Source organism: Ustilago hordei, assembly GCF_900519145.1.
Source record: "Ustilago hordei strain Uho2 genome assembly, contig: UHO2_contig_22, whole genome shotgun sequence".
NCBI lineage: Eukaryota > Fungi > Basidiomycota > Ustilaginomycetes > Ustilaginales > Ustilaginaceae > Ustilago > Ustilago hordei.
Genome location: NW_024545292.1, coordinates 141,781 through 157,532, shown reverse-complemented (window position 1 = coordinate 157,532; position 15,752 = coordinate 141,781). Strand labels below are relative to the sequence as shown.

The following is a 15,752-nucleotide window of genomic DNA, read 5'->3' as shown; positions in this document are numbered from 1 at the left end:
CGACTGTCGCGATAGGCATCGGCATACCGGCTATCAGACATCCGACATAGTTTCCCTGTTACGTTTGAGCCTCCTTATAGGAGAATTATGAATTTCCTCCCTCTCTGGCTTGCCTGCAGCTGCGATCCAAGAACGACATTTCGCCGGGTGAGGTGGGGACATTTTGTTGTAGGGCGTGCGACAAATAGCGTTTGATCACGAGTATCGATTGCAATAATGATCATGAACTAAGTACAAGATGATCGAATGTATATATATATATATGTCTTCCTGTGTACACATGTATGATACTGTACAAGGGTGATGGGGTATCAAAATTTGAGTATTTTTAGAAACACGTGTTTCTCGATTTTGACCTATTTTTCCCATTTTTGAGCATCCAAAAAAACACTTTTGCAGCAAAGGTGGCAATTGATTCGACTTAACATGTAGGCTATCAAATGAATTGCCGGTGATGAAGGACATGAGTGTGATGAAGTAATCATTTGGAGAGCAACCAAAAAAGGGGAGGTCATTTTACCTGGTCCCGAGGCGTGTTTTTTCAATTTTGGGTGAGCTTACATAAGATTTTTGTGCGAAATAAAAACACTCAAATTTTGATACCCAATAGTTTCTCCTATGCAGGATCGGGCAGCCTCCCCCCTGGTACCTTCCCATGCACCTTGAGCCTCATTGGCTTCCTAGCTTTTGTGGATTGTTCTTGGTGCTGAGGAGGTTTCAAAGAGGGTGAGTCAGGTATGCCAAATCAACTGCAGGCCTGAACCTCGTGTTTGGCCCGTGCTCCCGGCGGAAAGATGCGTGTCAAAACCGCAGGCAGAACAAAAAAAAAAAAAAAAAAAAAAAAAAAAAAAAAAAAAAAAAAAAAAATTTGAGAGAGACGCATTGTTTTCGCGATCTGCAACTGCATTTCATTTCGCTTGGCTGGATCGGGATACGCATGACCTCCGATTGCCGCCTACTTTCAAGTTGCAACGTTGCTTTTCAACGTCTCTCTCCTATGCAAGACACTCGCTACGAAGGCAAGGAGCACGTTAGAAGCACAGACACAGGCACAGACACAAGCACAGACAACGACACAAGCACAAACAACGACATATGATGAGAATGAAAAAGAGTGTGTAAGATTTGTTTGCCAAAATTGTAGAAAACAAAGCAAGTGATGGAGGTTGATATAGCGAAGATCACATCTGCCGTGGATTCTCACCGAAAGCTCATCGCTTCGCAGGAGCACTGGTACTCCTACTTGCTTTCGCCGAAGCACTGGGTCTCCTGGACGATGCTCTTCCCCTCGCATCCGCAGCTTGATTCAAAGAGTTCTTCTCCCTAACCAACTTGGAAGCGGTTCTGCTCAACTTGCGCATCTCGCCATCCTTGAGCTTCACGCTGAAAGCACAGTTCAACACGTTCTCCGCCGTCAAGTTGTGAGGAGGAGGGTGAAGAAGCAACTGCAACATCTCGCCTGCGGTAGGGCAGATGGATCGGTTCATCAGCTGTTCGCGCAAGATGCGTACAATGGCAAGTGCAACACGCAACATCCATGTAGGGCCTTCATAGAAGAAGACATCCCATACCCTTACCAAGGTGGTCCAAGGCAAGACACGCGTGAAGAGCGGCAAGAACCAGTTGGGAGTAAACATGATTGGCGACAATCCGACTTGTTCGAATCGATCATGCAGCTCTGCGTCCATGCTCTGCAGAAGATTGCTGAACACGACACTGTCGACGTGGAGCTGCTTCATGCCTGCCGAGTAGTATTCCTCCATCTGAGGGTTACGAAGCACTGCACAGAGCAACCAGAATGCATCTTCGGCTGGCATCTGAATCAGTGCGAAGGCTGCTAAGAGACCCATACCCTGCGTGTAGCCAAGCATGGGATTGAAGTGAACATACGACTTGAGAATGCCTTCTAGGTCCGCTCGGCCCGTTGCATTCTCACCTATAAACAATTGATTGTCCGGCAAGGTGCGGTGAAGATCCTTCTCGATGGTCTCGTAAGCCTCTTCTTTGCCGCGCTTGCCTTTGCTGCCTTGCGAAGTCTTGCAAAGCTGCTCGAAAAGACCAGGTCGACGACGCACCGAGGCGTTGGCGAGGAAGAGCCAAACTTCATGTCGCAGCGATTGAGGCACGCCGCTTCGCACCAGCTTCTTGACCTTGCGGCTCTTCTTTGCTGCAGTGACGTCGTTCTCATTGAGTACAGAAAGCCACTTGTCCTTGAGTTCAGGATCGTCCACCTGAGGCATGCAAGGTGGCACGTTGGGCTCAATGATGAAGCCCATCGCATCGAAACCACGGTTGCCAATCCCACTGGGACTGGCCACCGAGCCGGGCGAAGAAGGGAAAGCGAAGATACCATTCGAATGAGGCCCGGGGCCGCCGCCGGGCGTCACAGGCGCGGATGCAGGACCGGGAGCGATCGCCGTACCGAGTGGACTGCGAAGCGCGGGGCTGCGCGGACCTGGCGAGTAGGCGCTAGTGCTAGCAGCACTGGTGCGACGTCCTGCTTCGTCTTGGTGGTGGAATGTTGGTGAAGGGGCGCTGAGCTGGCTCATTGGGCTTGCGCTTCGTGCCATAGGAGAGAGTCCGTGAAGACCGCTACCGCCATGGAGGCCAGGAGTAGGGTTGGAAGGGTTCTTACGAAGCAGTCCTGAACCATGGCCCGAGTTGGTCCTCTCACGCTCCGAGAGACGATCTGAAGATGCACGCACGGGCCCAAACCCAGGTGAGGTAGCTTGACCGTTGCGCGAGCGAGCAGAGCTGGCTGAAGTTCGGAAGCTCGGTCGTGTGGTGTTGTTGGCAGAGCCAAGAGCAGTGAGATGTGGTGGCTGAGGCGCTGCGGCCAAGATAGGTGCGTGCGCAGTTTCTGCGCCGTCTGCATCCGTTTCGTTAAGCGCAAGGTTCTCAGCCTTATTGAGCGTGCCCACCGACATGGACCGATGGCGTGAGCGCGCCTCAGCGAAACCAGGGCGATGGCTGAAGTTGGTATCCTGGCTATTGGACGCCGACGTGCCAGCAGAGACAGGTGGGGAAGAGCCAGGGCCGAAGGCTGAGGTTGAGGCTGACGACTTGGAGCCTAACGATGTTCCTGTGCCCGGAGCTCCCGTCAAGATGGGAGGCAACGTGCTAGGGTGCATGCGAGCAGACACTGGCGCAGCAGTGTTGTGCTGTGACGGACGTCGGTGTGGATCGAAGGCGCCCGGGCCGCGTGGCATGGGGCCCGCATCGGCACTTGGACCGGCTGCCAAGGCCGCACCCGCTGCATCCAACGGTGAAACCTGTTGAGCGCCGGGAGCTGGCACAGGCGGAGTTTCCACTTGACGACGCAAGCTCGACGCCATGTTCAAAGGTGGGCGTGGTCCATTGACGTCCGCCATTCTCGGATCCGGCGCTGCGCTTGGACGACGACCGGAGGGAGATCGCAACGCCAATGGAATCGAGGTGTCGCTAGCAGCAGGTACGACAAGCTGTCCAGGCCGGCGTGGAATACCACCAGCCATGGGTCCGAGTTGCTGCTGTTGTTGCTGCTGCTGTTGTTGCTGCTGCTGTTGTTGCTGCTGCTGCTGTTGTTGCTGCTGCTGCATGGACTGCTGCGCTCTTGATGTGTCGGCGCTCGGTGGCTGGGGACGCTGCTGAGGGCACTGTTGAGGCGATAGCGGCAGCTGCAGGCGGTCGTCGGTTGCGTTGGAGGAGCGCTGGCTTGGTATGTTGAGCGACTCGGTCGACTTGGCAAGAGACGACTTGCTGCCGTACTGACGGAAGTCAAAGTTAGGGAAAGCAACCGAATCACGACCGTAAACGTCGTAGATGGAGAAAGTGTAGTCTCTGCGACGGTTCTCGTTGCCCTGTTCGTCGTCGGAATCGTCGTTGGTCGAGGTGGTGTAGTTGGAAGAGGTGCAGGATGTACGCGAAGCCAAGTCTGCAGCCGAAGAGTTGCCAGTGACTGTGTTGATAATGGTGCTGTCGGCGGTGGTGTCGGCGGAAGGAGGGTTGGATTTTGAGCTGGATGTAGTGGTGATGGAAGCCAGAAGGTTGCTCGACTCGGCACGTATGGGCGATTCGCTGGAAGAGATGGGCGAAGGCGGCAGATGATGGATAGTGGGTAAGTTGGAGACGTTCTGTGCTTGTGTGGCTGCGTAGTGGTGGGTGAAGGGAGATGAAGTGCCAAGAGGCGCTGAGGGGCGTGCCAACGATCCATTTCGAGCGAGCAAGTTGTTTGGTCGAGGAGCAGGAGCGGAAGAAGAGGCGTTGCTGCTCTCACGGCTGTGCCTAGCCCATGGAAGAAGGGAAGTGGAGCCGTCCGAGTCTTCGTCGTTGTCCTGGACCGGCCTGCGTGGAAGGGGCTGTCTTCGAAGGTGACCTTCATCTGACAGAGGCGGTGTTGTGAGACCAAAGGTTCCATTCTTGGCGAACGTCGAAGCTGCAGAAGCGGCGGCCGGATGGTGGGGGTGAGATGAACTCAAGCCCGCACTGTGCTGTGCCGGCGGTGGCAATGCGTGCCCACGTCGATCGACCGGTGAGGAGGCAGCTGCGTCCTCTTCGCCGTCAGAGTTGACGGAAGTGAAAGGAATACCGGCAGGCACTTGAGAGAGATGCATCTTGGCTGCTTCGCTTCTGGACATGGGGCGCATGCTAGAGTCGCGAATGCTACCAGCAGCGCTGCGACGCATCAAGACGGGCTTCTTCAGACGGCCGTGGATGAGGACGTGAGCGCCCTTGAAGCGACCTACGACACCTTCGCAGTAGCCCTGTCGACGAGAACGGGCGTGTGAGGGTGATGGATGTAGATTGAAAAGGAAGAGGGACAATGGCGTGAAGCGGAGAAAGCAACGAGATGATGTTGCAAGAAAAGAAGAAAGAGAAAAAAGAAAGAAAAAGGGGCAAGAGGAGCGGTGGTGCAATGGTGCAGATGAAGTCGGAGAAGGATTGAGCGTTGGAAAAAGCGGAATTGAGAGTTGAGAAGAGGAAAGGGAAGCAAAAAAAAAACAAAAAAACAAAACAAGTAAGGGGTTAGCAAAAGGTTCATTACGGGCTAATGCAGAGGTAGAGAGGAATGATAGAGTACGCCCGTCCGTAGAGATAGCAGCGGCGAAATGCGAGAGAGGTAGAATGGACTGGGCCATGGGAAAGAGAAGTGTGGGGAAGAAATGAGAGGAAGAAATGAGAGGAAGAGAAAGGGGCTGGTTGGCTGCTGTATCTACTTACAAGAAACCATGCTTCTGAGTCGGAAAGAGCATCGCTCTTTCTTCGAGCGCTAGTGCTACTGGTGGGACGTGGGTTGGCATCTGGGGAATCATCGTCGAGTCTGCGAAGGACAATGATCTTTTCACCGGCCATGAACATGAGATCTTCAGGCTCGGTGGCAGGGTTGTCGATGAGAGCGGTGCATGTGCCGATGCCGCCCTTCTGGAGCGCAAAGCGCGTCCAAGCGTTGAGTGTGTGTGCGTCCATCTTGCGCGGAGAGGAGAGGAACTAGTTGGCAATTGGAGTCGAATGGGAGAGGCTTAAGAGATGAACGATTACTGCGGTGTAGAAGCTCGGCTGGAAGGTGTTGGAGTAGGGAAGATGGATGACTAGAGGAGGGTCATACGAGGGGACTTGTTGCTTGATGTTGCCCTGCAACTGAGATCCAGGGCAAGGGGCTTGGATGATGTCCCAGAGCAGCAAAGGAAGAAGAACCGACGGCTGCTGTCAAAGCCAAGTGGTTGAGAAGAGCGACCCGAAGGTAGAGAAGGTAGAGAGATAGCGATATCGACGGCAACAGTGGATGGGTTGGTAGAAGCGTGCCAAGAGCTTGTGCAGAAGAAGTTGAGAGCGAGAGAAGTCGGGACGGACGGTATGGAGGTGCAAAGATGTGAACCACGAGGTGAACTTGAACGACGAGGCTGGTGATGCGATGCAAGAGCGAGAAAGGCAGGTGAACAACGTGGTACTGTTGTAGAGTGATGAATACGACGCTTTCCAGAGCGAAGAGGAGAGTTTGAAGGATGCACAGATGTGAAGAGGCCGAGAGAGAGCGTGTGAGACGCTAAAAAAAGAGCGTGTTGGTTGAGATGCAGCGATAGTATGGGTGGTGACAGCGTGTGAGAGGCGGTGGGAGGGGTTGGATGGGTGCGGTGATGCGGAAGGATGCAGGAAGGATGAACGAGGATGATGTTGAGAGGGAGCGAGTAAGATACCGTAGCAGCGAGGGGGTTGAGTGAGGACACATAGCAAGAAAGAGAGAGAGAGAGAGAGAAAGAGAGAGAGAAAGGCTCAAAAGTCAAGATCGGCGCTAGCACAGGAGCAGCCGCAAGAAATGGCACTTTTGAAAAGCGAAATTATTATTATTTAAAAAGAAAAAAAAAGAAAAAAAGAAAAGAAAAAAAAGAAAAAAAAGAAAAAAAAGAAAAAAAAGAAAAAAAAGAAAAAAAAAAAAAAAAAAAGAAAAAAAAAAAAAAAAAAAAAAAAAAAAAAAAGAAAAAAAAGAAAGAAAAAAAAAAGAAAGAAAAAAAAGAAAGAAAAAAAAAAAAGAAAAAAGCAACATAAAGCCACACGCCATGCTTTGCTTGCTGCTTGCATGCCTACCGTACAGCAGCCTTGGAATTTGTGCACACATAACAAAGGGAAACCAAAATCGGCGGCGGTGACGGATGATGAAACGCGCATGAAAGAGCACCACTAGCCCGAGCGCACACCCCCTCTCTCACCTCAAGCGTCAATATACAGAAGTGATCATCTTGGCCTTGTTTGAAGAGCAGTGTTTGCTCATTACTTGGCTTGGAAGGAGGTAGGATCTTTCCGCTAGAGGCGCATGCTCGTCGCCATACTCTTGACGCAATGCCTGCCAGAGTAAAGCGTGTTTGTTGGGTGGATGCAAGTTACACTCAAGCTTAGCGCACACCAAACACACGCGCGCGCCTTTCAGTGCTTTGGCGAGGGCGCTACAAAGGCAATAGACCAGTCTCTGTGTTAGCAGCCTTGATGCCATTTCCTTTGGAATTTGGCAACAGCTTCGGCGACTGTCAATGCTGCTAGCGTGGACCCTCGGCGTTGCTATACAGCTGTTCCTCCCTTTGCCAATGTCAAGTTTGACCGTGTGCTCGTTTCATCAGAACCATGCCCCTTGCATCTATCTTCCTCCGCGATTATCAGCGGCATCATCGGTTGCAGTTCGACATCTGAGGTGTGTTATCGCGGCACGGCACCCTGGTTATCCGACGTCTCTCGTGCCATGACAGCTGTCGGCGTTACAAAGCAGGTCTTAGCGCGATCGACTATGTATCAAGATGGTCTCATTCTCAGTCTCGACCGGCTCTTGAGCAGCACCAAATGCAACTTGCAGAAAGGCCAAGTTGAAAACCACTTGTCCCATGCCGGCGTCTCTTTCTATGAGTGCGTCAGAGCAGCCAAAACAAGGCCGAGCCATGCCGAGCGCAGGTGCAGATCAAATTCCTCACTTGACCACCTTTTCCAGGTCTTATCACCCTAACCCTGCTTCTGTGTACGGAGGATAGCAAGCAAAGGCGCAACCGACTCCTCCCTTCTTCCCTTCTCCCTCGGGCATGTCAACACAAACCGCCGCTTCACCATAAGGTGCTTCATGCCTGCCTGACCGTCTTGCTCGACTCGGACTGGCAGACCGCCAATTTCACCGCTTCATCCATGCGATCGACCGCCGAGAAATGTTGGCAAAACAAGGTTGTTTGGCACTCTGTTCCGGTGTTTGGCACTCTGTTCCGGTGTTGGGCACTCCGTTCCTGTGTTGGGCACTCCGTTCCGATGTTTGATCACCAAGATAGATCATCGCAGCCTCTTAAAGCCATCGCCTAGCGTCGATATGGAGTTGAGGAGCGACCTCTCTAGTTCAAGTCGCGAATGTTGAGATGCTTGCTGCATCTTGATTCCCACCAGAGCACCCCCCTGACTTTCCCTCAGACGGCAGCAACGGCAATAAAAGAGACGCTGTCCCTGCTTCGGCGACTACTGCTGCACGGTGAAGAGGAACAGAGCAAAGCAAAGCATCGAGATCTTGTGGTGTGCCTGCCTCGGATCCGAGGCGGCGGTCCTACGCACTTGCTACTTGGCTTAAAGCTCTCAACCTTCCGTCCTTCCAGCAAAAAAACGAGTGCGTCACATTACAACCACTCATATTGTTGTTCTTCGATCGGCAACGCGCAGCTCACACAGCTCATGAGAGCGCGTGGACAACCTGCCAAGCCATTCTAAGAAGAATCAGCACCCAATCAGAGGCCAAAAGGAGAACAGTCTGCATCTCGGTCAAACCCCTTCGGCGCTGGAATGCCAAGCTTTCAATGCGCTCCTTCCTTTCCTTCTTCTTTTCTTCCCCGCCCCTAAATTGGCTTGTCTTTCTTTCTGTTCGTTCGCTATCCGCTCCTCTCACTCCCGTCGAGCTCAGCTAGAAATGGCATGTCCCTCCCTCTCTGCAGTGAGAAGTCGCCCCCCCCCTTTTTTTTTTTTTTTTTTTTTTTTTTTTTTTTTTCCTATCCGAACCATCAATCCATACCATAGCATAGACAATAGGAGAGCATAAAGGAAGATTAAGATTGCGGGATGAGCGTGAGTGTGCTCACAGGCTCGAGAGGCTCCCGGACCGCCGTTTACGGGGGGGAATACAGGGTGCGAAGAACACTAGAGAACGGCGAGATTTTCTAAGCGAGCAGCTGCGAGCATGGTGGTGATTGGTGGTGATTGGAGAGAGAGCCTTCTGTAGCTGCTCGAACACATCACATGACTTTTGTCACGTGATTACCGAGCTTGGACGCCTGTTCGTGCGGAAAGCGGCCCGGTTTCATTGGTGTATCCCCGATTTTTACTTTGATCTGGTCAATATCGGGGGTCTCCGCATCATACCTTCATATGGCTGACCTCTTCAGGAGAACATGATTCTGGATCTGTGGTCTCAACAGTTCTCTAATAAAGATGACAGCTGGCGATGCTCAACGAGCGGGTATCAGTCAAAGCACAGTACTGCTGCTATTGGGACAGAAACAGTATACTATATTGACCTAGATGGAGCGGTGTGCCAGACTGGAGCTTTCTGCTCGATATATATATACAAAAGAGAGAGCGGAGCGGTCGTCGAAGGTGGAAAAGTATTGGCCTCCCACAACTTGCAAGAGTGTATACCATCCAATATCAAGTGTTGCATCGAGCGGGACCATGCCACATCCTATCTCTAGCCGTATTGGCCCGATTCGGCATCATAATCCTGCTGGATCGTATCCTTCAGCATTCTCAACCTGTGGGATGTTCTGAGCGCAGGGATTGCAGGGCAAAGAAGTTTGGCATGGTCCAAGACAGCTTTCAACTTTGGCTGAGATTTCCAAAACAAAAAAACAAAAAAACAAAAAAAGCGACCACAAATTTGGCCAAAATTTGCCTTTCTACCCCGATACTAAACAACATCGGGGAGATCAGATCCGCATCACCTGTCGCTGCCCTTCTTGCTCCACATGACCGATTCAGCAGGCCATGAAAGGACTCGACTCAACTTGGCTTGACCGAAGCTGACATAATCCCCCATGTCACCTCCTCGGCTTCGTCAAGAACGGTTTGCTTCCCTCCAACTCCGGCCAACCCCTTCGACATTCCTTCTTCCAATCCTTCCCATCATCTTCCGTCTCTTTTCGCCATCTCAGCACAGCTCGCAACGATGGCGAGGGTCAACTCCCAACCTCCGTCCTCCTCCGCCGCGGCAGGCCCATCCTACAGCACCGCCTCCATGCTACCCACAACCCTCGCCTCCACCCCAACCCTCCCTCCACGCTTCGGTCCATGCTCAGCCTATGCCCAAACCTCCCAGGCTCGCAACTGGCGCTTCTCCCCCTCCCAACTCGCTCACATTCGCTCCACGGGTAACACTGCAGCACGCAATCGACTCGAGACTCTATGGGCCGAAGAAAACTCTTCCTCCCCCTCCACGATCCCTTTTCTCTCCGTCGACGACGAGTTGGCTTTGATTACATACTACCTCATCAAAGTAGGCCAAATTGTGCGAGCGTTCTCACTACCCGAACTAGTCGAATCCACAGCAACCACCTTTGTCAAACGCTTTTACCTCCGAAACACATGTATGGATTTCCACCCGAAAAACATCGTCATCACTTGCATATTCCTCGCCTCCAAGGCCGAGAACTATCCTTTATCCCTCAACGAGTTCGCACGCAAGCTGGCCGGGAAGAACATCGACCCAGCAGTGGTAGAGGAGAACAAGCAAACCGTGTTGGGCCTCGAATTTTTGGTTTCCCAGAGTTTCAACTTTGAATACGGCCTGACGGGAGCTCAGAGAGCGCTGTATGGCTTGATATTAGATCTACAGAGTCTCCAGCATGGAGCCGCGTTGGGCAGGGAAGAAGTGCACAAGCTGGCTGCCGAAGCACATTCCAATTTGCGAAACAGTAGGTTGACTGATGCAGAGTTTATTTATACTCCGGCACAGATTGCCTTGGCCTGTGTACGGGCGGTACAAGAGCCGAACGGCAGAGAAGTGGTGGGCAAGTGGCTGGATGCGAAAGAGCTCCGTGCAAGATCGCATGTGCTCGAGGCAAAGAAGAGGAGGCAAGCTCTGCGAGAAGCAGAGACCGCCAGAGCAGCAAAGGCAAAGATTGCCTTGGCGAGGAGAACCAAAGGCAAAGCAGGAGCAAAGGCCGCTGAGGACGAAATTGCCGCTGCTGCTGCTACAGCTCAAAACGAGGTGGTGGAGTTTGATGATGCGCTACTAGAAGCACAACCGTTGGGTATGGCAAGGAAAGAGTTGGACAAGGTCTTGGACGAGATTGAGAATTTGATCAAAGCAAGAGAGAATGGCGGCTTTACAGGCAAAGGAAAAGGCCCAGAGGACTTGGAAAGGATCAAGGAGATTGACAAAAGACAGAAACAGTGTATGAACCCGGAGAAGGTGCCCGGGTCGAAGCTGTTCAAAAAGAGACAGGCGGCGCAGGAGGATACGGCGGCAGGGAAGGGGAAGAGGGCGAGGAAGTGGGAAGGCGGTAAGGTTGATTCAGATGATGATGAGGTACCCGAGGCCAAGGATTTTGCTGCCAAGCCTGAGCCAGCGGTGTAGGTGACAGTATCAACTGTTGCTCATCCTTATCGACAACGCACAGCGAACAAGCCGAGAAGATCCATGTCTTTGAGAACAGACAAGGAGAGTGTGAAAGGAATGCATGCACGTATCATTGAGACGATAAGAAAAGGTGACATGAAAAGAATGTGTGTAGTGTGGATGTGATTGAGTGCTAGGAATGCCTCACTTGTCCTCCAGAACGGCCTCCTTGACGCTCTTGGTCTTTGGGATCTTGGCTCTGAAGTGATCCTCTGCCTTTTTTGCGATCCCCTTAATCTCGTCGATCCTAGCAGTAAGATCGAATTGCTGGATGTCACCCTTGGTGTAGTTTCGGATGCACCACTTCTCTTCCTCGAACAGGAACTCCCATTCACCATCCAGAGTGAAGGTGTTGGGTTGGATGTAGGTCTCGTCGCTGAGCACTTTGGCGTCGAGAATTCCACCGTTGAACCAAGCTGGTCGACCAAGCGTTTTGCTGTCGATCACACCATCGCCATTGGCGTCTTCGCTGTCGGCTCCGAGGAAGTGTAGTGGATGTTCAGAGCAGAGTTCTTCGGTCGCTTCCATATCGTCCGAGCAAGCAGCGGCGGGGACGGGGGCAAGGGGACCTGCTTTGGCAGCGACTGCTGCTGCTGCCTCGGGCTCAGCTTTGAGCTTGGGCTGAGCTGGCTGTATACCCTCCTTCAAAGGATTAGCATCAGGATTGAGGGGTGCCGCAATCGCTTGGCCAGCTTTGTTGAGATCGACAGCAGCAGGCTTCTTGTCCACCTTCTTGCCTTGGTCCTGTCCAGCTTCAGCTGGTGCACGCTTCTCCTTTTTGGCCTTCTCCGCCTCAGCCTTGGCGGCCTTAGCCTTGGCTTTGGCAGCTGCGGCCAGCTTTTCGGCTTTCGTCACCATCCTAGTTGTGCCGATGGCCTGTGCGTACCTGGGCACAAAGTAGTAAGGGAAGTTGGAAAATTCAAAAGCCAGCCAGAAGGTCTCCTTGTCTCCCCACCAGATTCGGTAGGTCGTCTTTTTCCTGATCTCCCCCATGTTCTGCCATGCGGTGAAAAGAAGCGCTGCGAAAACGTCGGTCTTTCTCTTGTCGACAACGACGATACCGGACTCCTGCTCAAAGATGCCCTTCTTGGTCCAGAATTCGGACTGAGCCAATCGTGGCGAAGGCCCACGGAGCGAGAGCTGGTTGTTCATGAATTCTTGAACAACGTAGTCGGCACCGGCGCGTTGGTGGTCTCGGTCGTGGAAGAAGAGTGTGCCTGTGTCGAGGTAGCCAGGCTCCTCGAAGAACTTGTCTGGGTTCTCAAGCATGATGGCATCGGCATCGGCAAGCATGACTTCGGTAAAGTTGGTAGCGAGGAGAGCAAAAGGCTTGATCGCGAAACCTTGACGTTCGAGCTGAACGAGATCCGCGTCGAAGAGACCAAGCAATTCGAGATCGACGCAGCGGACGTTGCGGTAGGTCTTGGTGAGGTAGTCACGGTACTTGGCTGGGAGATCCGAGTCGCCATAGTAGTAGAGCTCGATGGGGATGTCATTCCTGTGCTTCTCTCGAATGATCGAGATGAACTGAGATGCAAAGACCGAGCCTTTGTAGCCGAGCGACATGACAATCCCGCGCGAACCAGGCTTCACTGTCGGTCCTCTGCCAAATCCATGCGCCAAGAGATTTTCTTTGAGTTGCGAGCCCTTTGCGGAAGCGCCAGAAGCAGCGTAGGGTGTAGGCTTGGCCTGGACAGAAGCTTGCCACCACCTTCGCAGCTGGTTGATTCCGGGCACAAAGGGCCAGAGCGCCCTTTCCATGCGCTCAAAGTTGGGCAGAGTGGCATGGCGGAGGAGATGCGAGTACATTTCTGTCCTCAAGCCCATCTCTGCAAACCCGGTCTTGTCTCTGGCTCGGACAGGGTGGTTAATGACATGTTGGATCCAATTGTTCAGGAAGACAGCATCCGAAGCTCTGTGCCTCGTGATCTCGCCACTGACGCTCGTCTCGATGACAGTGGAAGGGACTGCCAGCATGCGAATCGAGATAAAGAACAGAACTACCAGCGCGATCAGGTACCTGTACGAGGAAAAGGCGCGCAGATTAAGCGCAATGCTCCTGCGGCCTTTTCTTGTGTAGAGCATGTGTTGGAAAGATGGCAATCCAGCAAGAGATCCACCTGAGCCAAGCGCTGCCTTTTCGGTGTGCTTTTCGTCTTCTGCCTGCGACGCCAGCGTTGCTACGTCTGTCTTTGTGTTTTGCGAAAGTAAGGTGGAAGGCCTGTGAAGCGAAGGACGCTGCTTGGCTCCTTGTCCATAGGAGCTTTTGCTTCGACTCCAGCCACCGAGGAGCATGGGCTCGCCCGACTTTTCTTGACCAGACCCTCCAAAGAGATTGGAGGGAGAAAGTATGAAAGTGGGCGTGGTTGGTGTTGTTGGGGTGCGCTCGTAAACCTGCTGCGCTTTCTGCGCGAGAATGCTCGAGGTGGAATTGTTAGCAGAGAGATCTACATCGTAAGAAGCGACTCTTGCTGGCTTGGCGGGTCTGAAGGTAGATGAGCTTGCGTCCACCGGGCTAGAGGGGTCCGAAGACTTTGCGTCGTTGAGGAGGAGGTCCTTGACCATGATGCGATGCTTGCTCGATGATCCTCAGCAAGGATGCTTGAGGGCTAATGATGGTTCAGGCAAGCAAAATAAGCAAGAAGCGTGGATGCGACTGACCGAGGAGGACGAGTAAGTGGTGGTGGTGGTGGTGGTGGTGGTGGTGGTGGTGGTGGTAATAAATGATGGCCAGGAAGCAAAGAACATGACCGAAACTGTGATTGCGGAATGGGAAGCAAGGGCGTACACCTATCGTACTTACAGTTGGGCGTAGCCAGGGAGCGTGGTTTCAGAGGAAGCGAGGAGAAGGGCACCGGTCGGAGCAGCCAATCCCAAAAGTTTGTTTGCAGACGAAAGCGGCGACGTCCAACACCAAGAAGGAGGCAAAGGCCAGCGGGCCTAACAACACTTGACACTTGCTCCGGAAGTCTTGTAGGAGCTATTTGTGTTACTTTTGGCATCGGCGGAGAAGGATCCAAGATTCTGCAATGAAACAGGAACGGGAAGGGTAACGCGAGCAAGGGAGCGTTGGTGTCACTAGTAACGTTGGCAGGTGAACCCTTTCTCAACTCAGGCCAGCCAGACCGAATGGCATCTAGACCGAGCATTCCGGCATGGCTTGATACTCAACTGACTACAGACGGACAATTATGGCCGGGACCGAGGTGCATGATCAAGTCTGAGACAGTGTCGAGCCACGGACACTGACTTGAACGAACTTGCGATCAGGCAGGTAGCCGGTATACGTGTCGCCCAGCGGGAGCGCAACTTTAGCGCACGCTCGCCCAACGTCTGCCTCACCTTGACATCCATCATCTCTCTTCCCGCTGGCCACTCCCGGGAGCTCGCAAGCGACTCACCCGGGTTAGGCAATCAACTTTCCCCCCTCCCTTTTTTTTTTTTTTCTTCTTCTCATGATCTCTTTACGACCTCCATTTATCTTTGTGTATCGACCAAGTGAGCGGCGAGGAGGTTGATTTCTGAATTTGTCAAGCCGGTGAAATTACAATTTGATTTTTTGTGACTGCGCTTTGCTGTGTTGTGCTGGCTTAAAACATTTTCTCAAGCCAAATTTCTTGAGTTTTTCCACGCCCATTTCATCTCCGAGTGCGGGTAGCCACATGGCAGATTGCTTTCAAATGCCCACTTGAAAACGCGGAAAAATAGAAAAGCAACAGCATGTCAAACGGTCAAATCCTCACTTCTTTTTCAATTCAATTCAATTCAATTCAATTCAATTCAGTTCAATTCAAAAAAAAAAAAAAAAAAAAAAAAAAAAAAAAAAAAAAAAAAAAAAAAAAAAGGTAAACTTCAGGGCTGTCCCATGTCCGACACTGTGCATAGTGGCCCCTCCCACGTGGGCAATTAAACCACCTTGGCTCCAGGCCTAGTTGGCGTATGTACTATGGTCCAAGCTGTGTGATCAAGGATAAACACTACTTCTAGACCGTAGAGCACGCTGAAAGACCGACAGATGTTTTGTCGCTGTACCTAACTGTCCCGCGCTATGCACATCACGTTGATACACCAGTCTTTCACACGGAGCAAGACTGCGTCAACTCTGATAACCCTGCAATTCGCCGATCTCGATTCTCGCCTATCAACTTTGCAAAGCACTTGTCAAGCGTTCTACGCTCTGACTGACCTAGCAAGACTGGCAGTCTCGCGCTGGTAGGCGACCCAAGAGCCTCGGCACGCTGCTTTCATGCTCTATCGTGAAGGACGCCGGCGGTCTTACTCAACTATGGTATCGCTGGGACTCCAGAGGACACTATAGAGGGAGTATCATCCAATCCAGGGAGGGGGGAGGATTGAGGAAAGCTCAGGCGAATCTTGAGCTCAGAGCCCTCACTAAGGGGGTTTCAGTTATCTCTGAGTTTTAAAAAAACTCTGAGTTTTCACCTTTTTTTTTTCTTCACTTTCTTTTTCTTTCTACGACATGCGCTTTGACAGCTATACATAGAGTTCTGCAGGAAGGGATCTCTTCTCTTCTCGGCATCGTCGAAAACGGTGAAAGGACCCTTAATGGCGCAAAGTTCCTGGCAAGCAGAAGCATTCCAGATGTGTTGTTCTTGTGCCTGTGTCGATGTTGATGTTGTTGCTCTTTATC

The 15,752-nt window shown here is 52.1% G+C and overlaps 3 protein-coding genes across 3 annotated transcripts; 1 reads left to right on the top strand and 2 right to left on the bottom strand.

Moving 5' to 3' along the window:
* Positions 1-1,211: 1,211 nt before the first annotated feature.
* On the bottom strand, positions 1,212-5,445 carry UHO2_06941 (uncharacterized protein; the record flags this gene model as incomplete). Its single annotated transcript, XM_041560536.1, has 2 exons — positions 1,212-4,742; positions 5,200-5,445. The coding sequence occupies 2 exons, from the start codon at positions 5,443-5,445 to the stop codon at positions 1,212-1,214; spliced, it is 3,777 nt and encodes a 1,258-aa protein (XP_041416470.1).
* A 4,204-nt stretch (positions 5,446-9,649) lies between these two features.
* Positions 9,650-11,059, top strand: UHO2_06940 (uncharacterized protein; the record flags this gene model as incomplete). Its single annotated transcript, XM_041560535.1, has 1 exon — positions 9,650-11,059. One exon carries the CDS (start codon positions 9,650-9,652, stop codon positions 11,057-11,059), a length of 1,410 nt encoding a protein of 469 aa, XP_041416469.1.
* A 186-nt stretch (positions 11,060-11,245) lies between these two features.
* On the bottom strand, positions 11,246-13,666 carry UHO2_06939 (uncharacterized protein; the record flags this gene model as incomplete). The annotated part of the gene is made up of 1 exon (XM_041560534.1): positions 11,246-13,666. One exon carries the CDS (start codon positions 13,664-13,666, stop codon positions 11,246-11,248), a length of 2,421 nt encoding a protein of 806 aa, XP_041416468.1.
* Positions 13,667-15,752: the final 2,086 nt, after the last annotated feature.